The 10561-nt window shown below is 39.0% G+C and overlaps 1 protein-coding gene across 1 annotated transcript in view; it reads right to left on the reverse strand.

Moving 5' to 3' along the window:
- The window catches only part of ATP13A4 (ATPase 13A4), a 163105-nt gene extending 153513 nt beyond the window's left edge, over window positions 1–9592 (reverse strand). The window contains exon 1 of the mRNA XM_081234115.1: window positions 9497–9592. Coding sequence (XP_081090241.1) covers window positions 9497–9559 — 63 coding nt within the window. The 5' untranslated portion in view covers window positions 9560–9592. The remainder of the gene's footprint in view (window positions 1–9496) is intronic.
- Window positions 9593–10561: the final 969 nt, after the last annotated feature.

Genomic DNA, 10561 nt, shown 5'->3' on the forward strand with positions numbered 1-10561 from the left:
ATGTCATTTAATCTCTCTGTGCCTCAGTTTCCTCATTTGTAGAAGAGAGATGTTCATCCCTCCTAGGGTTGTTGAGAGGGTTAAATAAGTTACTATATGTAAAGTTCTTAGTCCAAATCAACCGCCATATAAGTATTTGCTGTGACTATTGCCATCCCTGCTCCCAACCTGTTCCTACTTTTCCCTATGGGATTAAGTGGTAGCATCATCCTCTCCCATTGGACAAAGTAGGAACCTTAAAGACTTCCTTAATAATTACTCATCCTGTTCACCCCTTCTCTCTTATACCACAGTCTATGGGTCATGAAGTCTTTTTAGTTCTAATTTTTAAATATCTCTTAAATCCAGTCTCCACTCAGCATCCTGAATCTCTCACCTGGACTCTTTCAAACATTCCTTCCTTGTCTTGCCTCCTCCAACCAAACTTCCTCATCCCCTGATGTAACATCCTTTGGAAAGGCAAATCCTACCATATCATTCCCTGTTTCAAATTTTTCAGTAGCTTCCCCATTGCATTCATCAGGTTGACATCACATCTTTCTGACCAAGTCCAACTCAACCGTCAAAGATTCTAATTTAGTAGGCCTGGAATGGGGGCCTAGGAATCTATTTTTTTGTACTCCCCAACTTGATTCTGGTACGGTTTTTTCATGGGCCAATGTTTGGGAATCATTGGAAAAGATAAAATGTGTACTCATTAGGATGTCTTATATAGTCCTTCAAAGGCTGGCCTTCACCTACCCCTCCAGGGAAATTAAATGCCATCTTCCCCCTTGGAGTGTTCTTTGACAGAGTTGCTACTTCTTCTGTGCTCCCACAGCTCTGTATGCATAAGTCCCACAATGATACCTATTTCAGCACACTTTCATTACATTTGCATCCCTGGTCCCCCCAGTTGTAGGACAGCTTCATGAGCGTGTGTCTTGTGCAGTCACACAAGGCCCTGCTTTTGGAAGGATGTTCTGCTACAGTGATCTTGAAGTTCTTAATAATTCTTGAACCAGGGACACCTCATTTTCATTTTGCACTGGACCCCACAAATTACATACTCGGTCCTGCCGACTCTACTGTGAAATCCTTGAAAACAGAAACTGTTTGCTATTCACTCGAAACCCTCTTTGGTTAGCACAGAGGACTCCTGGCACAGAGTAAGGGTTTGGTAAATATTTGTTGAGTTTATACGTGAACAGCTGAAAAGGTAGAATAAGGTATCTCACAGAAAAATAGTGTAGCATGGCTAATTAACTCTGAAGAATAAGCTTTCTTTATGCCTGAGGGAGATAGCAGCCAATTGATAAATTCACAAGATGATTGACAATCCCCAATAAATAACATAAAATTTCCTAGGTTTCTATTTAAATTTCTCAAACTGTTGCAGCCTTTGAGCCTTGCTACCTCCCTGTTCTTCTCAGAATGCAAAATTGCAGGTTAATGGGGCCTGCAATTGTGCCATCAGATATGCCCTGAGTATTTGTGCCAAGAACTGTGCTAAATTCGGGGGGGGGGAGTGGGAAAGGGGAGAAGGAGGCCATAGAAAGGTGAAACAAGCAGGACCCCTCTTCTCAAGAAGCCATTAAATCGCACTTTTCAAGAGTTTCAATCAAAGATGAGTTGACTTCATGGGAGTTCTGCAGCAATGAATCAAGAATAAAGACCCTAGACTTGGCCAGTGGCCCAGCTTCCTGAACATTTCAACTGACAAAATGTCTCAGTCCGAACACAATTCCTCCACTATGAGATCTGTGGGTTCACTAGTTAACATTGGCAACCAACTCGGAGGTGCTCATGGAGCATAATAAATAAGTAGCTATTGAGGTGGGGGGAGGTGCTTTTGCTCCCTGGTGATAGGGAAGAAAAGGCCAACATCAGCTATCAAAATGAGCCAAATAATTGCAGAAGACAGATGCCCCTAGCTCATGCTGAAGGCGCAACAGGACTTCCAAAGTGGCAAAGGCCACACACCACCCTGCTGCTATATTATGTGCCCGTGGCACTAACTTCTTGCTGTTCCCACAAATGACTTGGAAGTTCAAAAAGAGTTTCTCTTGCTTTTCCACATTCACTAGTTTTTAGTTACCCAGTCTACTGGTTGATATAACATCAGTGATAGCATTAATATATTCTAGTAAAGAAAAAATGCTAAGAAACGTATAGCGATGTGATCAATTTCAAATTAAGGAAATGAAAACTAATTCCGCCATAAAGTATCATTTTCACATTCCAGATGAGCCAAAATCAAAAATACTGATAATGCTCAACATTGGCAAGTATGGTAGAGAAATCAAATATTCTCAAAAACAGACTGCTAGTCAGAGTATATTTTTATACAACCGCAATCTTTGGGAGGGCCATTTGGGCAATGTAGGGCAACGTATCAATCAAAATTTAAAACACACATCCCCTTTATTACAGCAGTGCTTTTTCTAGGACTTTATCCTAAGGAAATGATCTGATTAATATTTTAAAACACATGCAAAAAGTTTTCCATCACAGCCAAAAAGTTTAGAAATGACATAAGTGAGTAACACGAGAGATTTGCTTAGTATAGCATAGTCCATCCAAACACAAGTTAAACATTAAAATGGTTATGTGGAGCTGTAAATATCAAAAGGAAAATATGTCCCTAATATATTTTAAGTGTAATGAAAAGCCAGCTTTAAAAAAGAGTATAAATGGAATGACTCCATTTTTTGTTTAAAAAAAAATACGTATTGGTAAATAGAGAAGAGATAACACCCATTCTTCTCAAACTCTTCCAAAATATAAATGAGGGAGGAACACTCCCAAACACATTCTACGAGGGCACCATCACCTTGATACCAAAACCAGGCAAAGATGTCACAAAGACAGAAAACTAAAGGCCAATATCACTGATGAACATAGATGCAAAAATCCTCAACAAAATACTAGCAAACAGAATCCAACAGCACATTAAAAGGATCATACATCATGATCAAGTGGAGTTTATTCCAGGAATGCAAGGATTCTTCAATATATGCAAATCAATCAATGTGATACACCATATTAACAAGTTGAAGGAGAAAAACCATATGATCATCTCAATAGATGCAGAGAAAGCTTTCGACAAAATTCAACACCCATTTATGATAAAAACCCTGCAGAAAGTAGGCATAGAGGGAACTTTCCTCAACATAATAAAGGCCATATATGACAAACCCACAGCCAACATTGTCCTCAATGGTGAAAAACTGAAACCATTTCCACTAAGATCAGGAACAAGACAAGGCTGCCCACTCTCACCACTCTTATTCAACCTAGTTTTGGAAGTTTTAACCACAGCAATCAGAGAAGAAAAGGAAATAAAAGGAATCCAAATTGGAAAAGAAGAAGTAAAGCTGTCACTGTTTGCAGATGACATGATACTATACATAGAGAATCCTAAAGATGATACCAGAAAACTACTAGAGCTAATCAATGAATTCGGTAAAGTAGCAGGATACAAAATTAATGCACAGAAATCCCTGGCATTCCTGTACACTAATGATGAAAAATCTGAAAGTGAAATCAAGAAAACACTCCCATTTACCATTGCAACAAAAAGAATAAAATATCTAGGAATAAACCTACCTAAGGAGACAAAAGACCTGTATGTAGAAAATTATAAGACACTGATGAAAGAAATTAAAGATGATACAAATAGATGGAGAGATATACCCTGTTCTTGGATTGGAAGATTCAATATTGTGAAAATGACTCTACTACCCAAAGCAATCTACAGATTCAATGCAATCCCTATCAAACTACCACTGGCATTTTTCACAGAACTAGAACAAAAAATTTCAAAATTTGTTTGGAAAAACAAAAGACCCTGAATAGCCAAAGCAATCTTGAGAACGAAAAATGGAGCTGGAGGAATCAGGCTCCCTGACTTCAGATTATACTACAAAGATACAGTAATCAAGACAGTGTGGTACTGGCACAAAAACAGAAAGATAGTTAAATGGAACAGGATAGAAAGCCCAGAGAGAAACCCACACACATATGGTCACCTTATCTTTGATAAAGGAGGCAGGAATGTACAGTGGAGAAAGGACAGCCTCTTCAATAAGTGGTGCTGGGAAAACTGGACAGGGACATGTAAAAGTATGAGATTAGATCATTCCCTAACACCATACACAAAAATAAGCTCCAAATGGATTAAAGACCTAAATGTAAGGCCAGAAACTATCAAACTCTTAGAGGAAAACATAGGCAGAACACTCTATGACATAAATCACAGCAAGATCCTTTTGGACCCACCTCCTAGAGAAATGGAAATAAAAACAAAGATAAACAAATGGGACCTAATGAAACTTCAAAGCTTTTGCACAGCAAAGGAAACCATTAACAAGACCAAAAGACAACCCTCAGAATGGGAGAAAATATTTGCAAATGAAGCAACTGAGAAAGGATTAATCTCCAAAATTTATAAGCAGCTCATGCAGCTCAATAGCAAAAAAACAAACAACCCAATCCAAAAATGGGCAGAAGACCTAAATAGACATTTCTCCAAAGAAGATATACAGATTGCCAACAAACACATGAAAGAATGCTCAACATCATTAATCATTAGAGAAATGCAAATCAAAACTACAATGAGATATCTCACACCAGTCAGAATGACCATCATCAAAAAATCTAGAAACAATAAATGCTGGAGAGGGTGTGGAAAAAAGAGAACACTCTTGCACTGCTGGTGGGAATGAGAATTGGTACAGCCTCTATGGAGAACAGTATGGAGGTTCCTTAAAAAGCTACAAATAGAACTACCATATGACCCAGCAATCCCACTACTAGGCATATACCCTGAGAAAACCATAATTCAAAAAGAGACATGTACCAAAATGTTCATTGCAGCTCTATTCACAATAGCCCGGAGATGGAAACAACCTAAGTGTCCATCATTGGATGAATGGATAAAGAAGATGTGGCACATATATACAATGGAATATTACTCAGTCATAAAAAGAAACGAAATTGAGCTATTTGTAATGAGGTGGATAGACCTAGAGTCTGTCATACAGAGTGAAGTAAATCAGAAAGAGAAAGACAAATACCGTATGCTAACACATATATATGGAATTTAAGGAAAAAAATGTCATGAAGAACCTAGGGGTAAAACAGGAATAAAGACACAGACCTACTTGCGAATGGACTTGTGGATATGGGGAGGGGGAAGGGTAAGCTGGGACAAAGCGAGAGAGAGGCATGGACATATATACACTACCAAACGTAAGGTAGATAGCTAGTGGGAAGCAGCCGCATAGCACATGGAGATCAGCTCGGTGCTTTGTGACCGCCTGGAGGGGTGGGATAGGGAGGGTGGGAGGGAGGGAGACACAAGAGGGAAGGGATATGGGAACAGATGTATATGTATGGCTGATTGACTTTGTTATAAAGCAGAAACTAATTTTAAAAGAAAAATAAATAAATAAAAAATACGTATTTGTAAATAGGTGGTGCACATTCTTTTAAGAATAGATTGTGATTGATTGTCTTTTGTTTTGGCATGGTGCATAGTGCAAATAAATGGATGATACCCAAACAGAATATTCTTATTCTATCCAGACATGTATGGGGGTAAAAAGGGAAGTTTTGAAGAAATAATATGTGCTGTGGTGTGTTGGTAGGTATTTAACAGCAAGCCTTCAGGTGGGGCAGGTAGAAGTTCTCTGTAGCACTTACTGATTTCTGTGGCATAAATACTTCCCAACATTATTCATTTCAAGCTACTAATGTGATATCACTGAATGCAGAGTTGGGAAGAGATGTACAGTAACATTATGTACAGTAACCATTATGTACAGTAACCATTATGTAGTATTTCCATGATATGGATACAACAGATACAAATAATAATAAGAGTAGAGATAATATTAAAATGTAGTAAAATATTAGAAAGTGATGTTTTGTATATGCATTTTTTACAAGTCTGGAAGGAGAGTCACCAATATAATAATATTGATCTTGTCTGGGTGGGAAGTTCATGAACCATATTTACTTCATTCTTTAGACCTTTATATGTCATTTCAATATTTTTATAGTAAACATATGTTACCTTTATAATCAGAAAAAATTTTCAAGTTTTTTTTTCTTTCTTATTTTCTAAAATCTAGGAAAGAAAGAAATCAGTGAACACAACTTTTAAAACAAGTCTAGCTGTAACAAAACAGTTCCCCCCAAAGGAGTCTGATTTCATTAGAGTATAACTAAAGATAATGGTGAGTAAAATTTGAATAAATTAAATCATACCTTTATTCAGTCATGGTATAAGGAATTGAGCACTCAGTGTTTCTAAGGCCTTTCAAAATATAAATATGCAACATCTGAATACAAAGGAATTTGAGCTCCCAGCCCATCTTACACTCTCCCTCTACAAATAAGGACACTGAGTCCTAAGACTGGTAGGTGTTTTCCAAAGTAAGCACTACAAAGCAGGTTATAAAGTAACTCAGCTCCTCTCCATTTATAAATGGTCTCTATAGTTTGTGAATAAAAGTATATATTCCTCACTTATCATTATTTAATGAGAAGAGATGACCTCATGGGGGATGGGTGGGCAGGGTAGTATTCATTCATTTGGTTAATTGCTGAAGCCCTCACTCCTCCTATCTTTGCATAGACCTCAGCTTATGCTTCTCCAGAATTTTATACTTCTTCAGACAATTCCACATAGACTGTCTTAGTTGATCCTCATAAGAGCCCTGTGAGACAGGTAAAGTAAGAAGGACAACTCCCATTTTACAGCTACAAAAACTGAGGCTAAAGCAGGCAAGTGGCTAGCCTAAAGCTAGTGAAAGCCTGGTCTCTGGTCCCATCATGGTGTTGTCTGGGAGATGGTCTCCTCTTTGAGGCCTTTCAGAGGCAGTCATCTGGGTGAACCTACTCAAAAGGTCACTTTCTCCTCTTTCCTGCCTTGTCCTCCTAACAAGCTCTTTCTTCCATTGGCTCCTATCTCATATTGCACTTAAGGATATTACTTTCAGGTCACCTAGAGTGTCTCTTTCGTTCCTGTTTTATTAGTTCTAGAGTGGAAGATAGTCCCAGGCATCATTAGGCATGGAAATATTCTGTTCTTTATTTGACATGAGGGCTAAACCCTAGAATGCTGTTTTCTCTTGAAACTTGCAGTGATTTCTATCATTGGAGGAATGACTTCTGCAAAAGTCCAAAGAGTGTATATTAGAAAGCAAGAAACTGTAAACACTTTGGTGTGACACATTTCTAGACAATCTTGATTTGCTAAAAGGGATTAACGTTGAGGCCAAACGAGACAGACTGACTCAGGAAATACAAATCATGTACAAGAGATCCTGGGAAATCTAAGTGGATGAGATGGATCTAAGCTTTGTTTTATCAGGGAGGAAGTGTGTTCTCCTATTAAGAGTGCTATATCCTCTGCAAAAGCTGAAGAAGGCATCAGGAGGCTATGTTCAGGTCTACCAACTTAACCTACGTGGGGTCTCGGCTCCTGGTCTTCATGGTTGATGTAACCTTAGATGAGCAAATTCTCAGTGTATCAGTTTTCTCCTCTTTCAGGTGGGAAGCATAGCACCTACCTCACAGGGTGTAGTGAAAACCAAGTTAGCTAGTAGGCAAGAAACTATTGGTAAACTAAAAATTTCTAACTATATGTGGCATACATTTAAGGTATCCTGCTAATTTTTGAAGCTTACTGCTCGGGGAGAAGGGAATGGAGTAATGAGTTTAAAAGGGACAGAGTGTCAGACACAGCAACAGGCAGGTGGCCAGGTTTCTCCAGGCAGAGCAGGATGGAGAGCTCAAGAGTGCATACTAATTGCTGCACCTCCACCGAGACTACCAGCCAGATGACTCCTCTCCAGAAAACACAGTGTCCTTTCCTTGTCAAAGGCCCTCTCCTAACTGGGCTTTCAGCTGCATACAATACTAAGTTGACACTCTGATACATTGACTGGGTGATGCTATTATGAAGATGAGCTATTAACTACACTGCTTCACTAGGATACGTAGGCTAAAGAAGGGGTAGTAGTGTCCCTTGAACTAGGAAAGCCTTGACAGAAAGTAGATGATTCTTCATGACTCTTGAATGACAAACTGTGGAAGAGAAGAAATGAGTGTGCAGGAAAAGAGTAGGTGTGTTTCCATCTGAGGATTTGAGGGAGAATTTAAAAAACCAGTAGAGAGAAGGAGACTCTGCCTTCTGGTGAAGAATATTCAAGATGAGGATTAATTTTTCAACTTAATATAGAGAATTCTCTTAATTCTTTTAATATAGAGAAAACACTCTGGAGAAATAAGGATGATTTCCAACGTGGGTCAGAGGGTCATTTCTGGTGACATTTGTGTAGGGCCTAAAGGCAACTGTCTTTTGGTGGTCAAACCCAAAAGAAGTAAGGAGAGGGTTAAGAAAGTCACGTAAACTTGGGTGACTTTGATTCCCTTATAATTTTTTCAGCTTTGATAGCAGAAGGCATCTACTCTTGAAGGTCCAAAAAAATGTTGTTGTTATAGGAACAGGTAAGCAGATTAGACTTGAAAGACCAGTTCAGGAACAAAGAATTTAATAGCCAGGGCCAAAGCAATTAACCAAGAAAACATTTTAAGTAAATATCTTTGGGGTTTGTTATTTATATATTAATTCCAGAAAGATAAAAATGTTACTGTAGAATGAGAGCTTCACATTTTAATGTTTTAATTACACCATTACTGGCATAAAAATCTATGCTTACACAATTAGCAGAACAGCCTTATTAACAGAAGTACACATTCCTAACTCTCTCTTGATTATATTGTCATTGAGAAATACAGCTTTAATTTCAGCAAGAGCATAAGAATCATCATTGATTTTTCCTACAGTTTCTCAGATGGGAACACATCTAAATGAAAAGAAACAGTGAACTCCAGAAATTTTTCTGAAACCAATCTGTATGTAGGGAGCTACAAGTAAAATTCTAGAAGTAAAGAGAAATGCACGTAGGCTGATAACTGTTAATATTTTATATGTTTTCCCTGTCCAACAGTCTTTGTGAACACAGATATGTGAGCAGAGAAGAAGGTCAGAAGCCCAGCTCCCCTCCTACTTCGCTGTAGATGTGCTACTTCTTCCTATCAGGGAATACGCTGCTCCCAACATTAGGGATTTGCTGAAATTATTAGACGTTTTGAACAGAACTTGCTATACTGAGAAATCTCAAAAACATATCATGAAGGGACATTGTACTTCTCTCCCTTTCAATTTTACTTCAAAACATTCTTGATAAAATGAATACAATATTTTCCATCCTAGCAAATTTCTGCTGTCAGAGGTTACATTTATGAGAGAGAAAGATTTCTTGAACATTAACTTTTCTCACATAATGCCGGAATCAAATTACAGAGGAGAGTGTGTGTATGAGTGTGTGTGTGTGTGTATGAGTGTGCGCATGTGCATGTGGATGAGTGTGTGTGTTTGCGTGTGAGTATTGGAGGCTGGGGAGTGGGAATGGAAAGAGGGGAAATGTGGCTAGAATCTTACCATCTCATTCTCTTCTCCTTCATTGAGCAAAGCTTGCTGGCCCTTCTCAAAGTGGTCCCCCATGGAAAAGTGATTCCACTCCTCCCTGACCTTCTGGAGCAGATGCGTCCAGGGCGAATTGAACTTGCCCAGCCACCGCCGCTCACCAGCTGACTGAAAGACTTAATGATCCTCCAGGTTAAAACTCCTTCTGGAGCACACACCTTCTTTCAGCAAATGACAGTACTTAGCAAACTGAACTCCTCCTACGAGCCACCCTCTGCTTGGAGGAATTTCTGCAGGCTCCTGGCTAACTGCATTCTCTCTGAGCAGCTGTCCCAAAGGAGGCTGCTGCTCCCATGCTGATCTTTTTGTGCCCGACATACAGGGAAAGAACTCATTGCCTGCACAGTGCCTGCCAGCAGAAGACATCTGACTGCAAATCCAGCGGGACAATGCAGAGTTGGCAGGACCTCTCCGAGGAGTGGGGAGCAGGCACAAGGACTCCCAGATTTATTCACAAGGAACTGGGGTGGGAAGGAGGCTAACAGAGCTGCAGAATTTATTTGATTAATGAAAGCCCTATTCCATCGGCTTTTAATAGAATCCTCATTTATTTTGCCTACCAAAGGTACAAATTGTGACTAATCCTCTTCAAAAGGTATTTGAAATCGCATTCCTCTGTGTGCAAAACACATTCCACTTAATGTGTATGTGGAATTGTTTACTTTTTTGAGAAACTTGCAGAAAAAAGACAAAGGTGTAACCAAGCTATTCTGTGTAGTCTCCTCTCACTAAATACTGGTGGTTAAACTCTTAAGGAGTCTAGACTCATTTTTTTATTTTTTCACACATTCATTCAAGTCACATTATTTGAGCACAGGGACTACATATATAAATCAAGTCATATTTGCCACCCTCAGACTGATGTAGAGATTCAAATATGCAAACAAGTGTGATAAAATGTGTTTAGTTATTATGAGAGCTGGAACAGAAGTCTAAGATAACTGTCAGAAGTCACAGAATGGTGGAGGGGAACACACATCCATGTCTGCTCTGGGGAAAAAAAAAAAATCCAGCTGCTCA

Source organism: Mesoplodon bidens (assembly GCF_964165515.1).
Source record: "Mesoplodon bidens genome assembly, chromosome: 5".
In the NCBI taxonomy this organism is placed as follows: Eukaryota; Metazoa; Chordata; class Mammalia; order Artiodactyla; family Ziphiidae; genus Mesoplodon; species Mesoplodon bidens.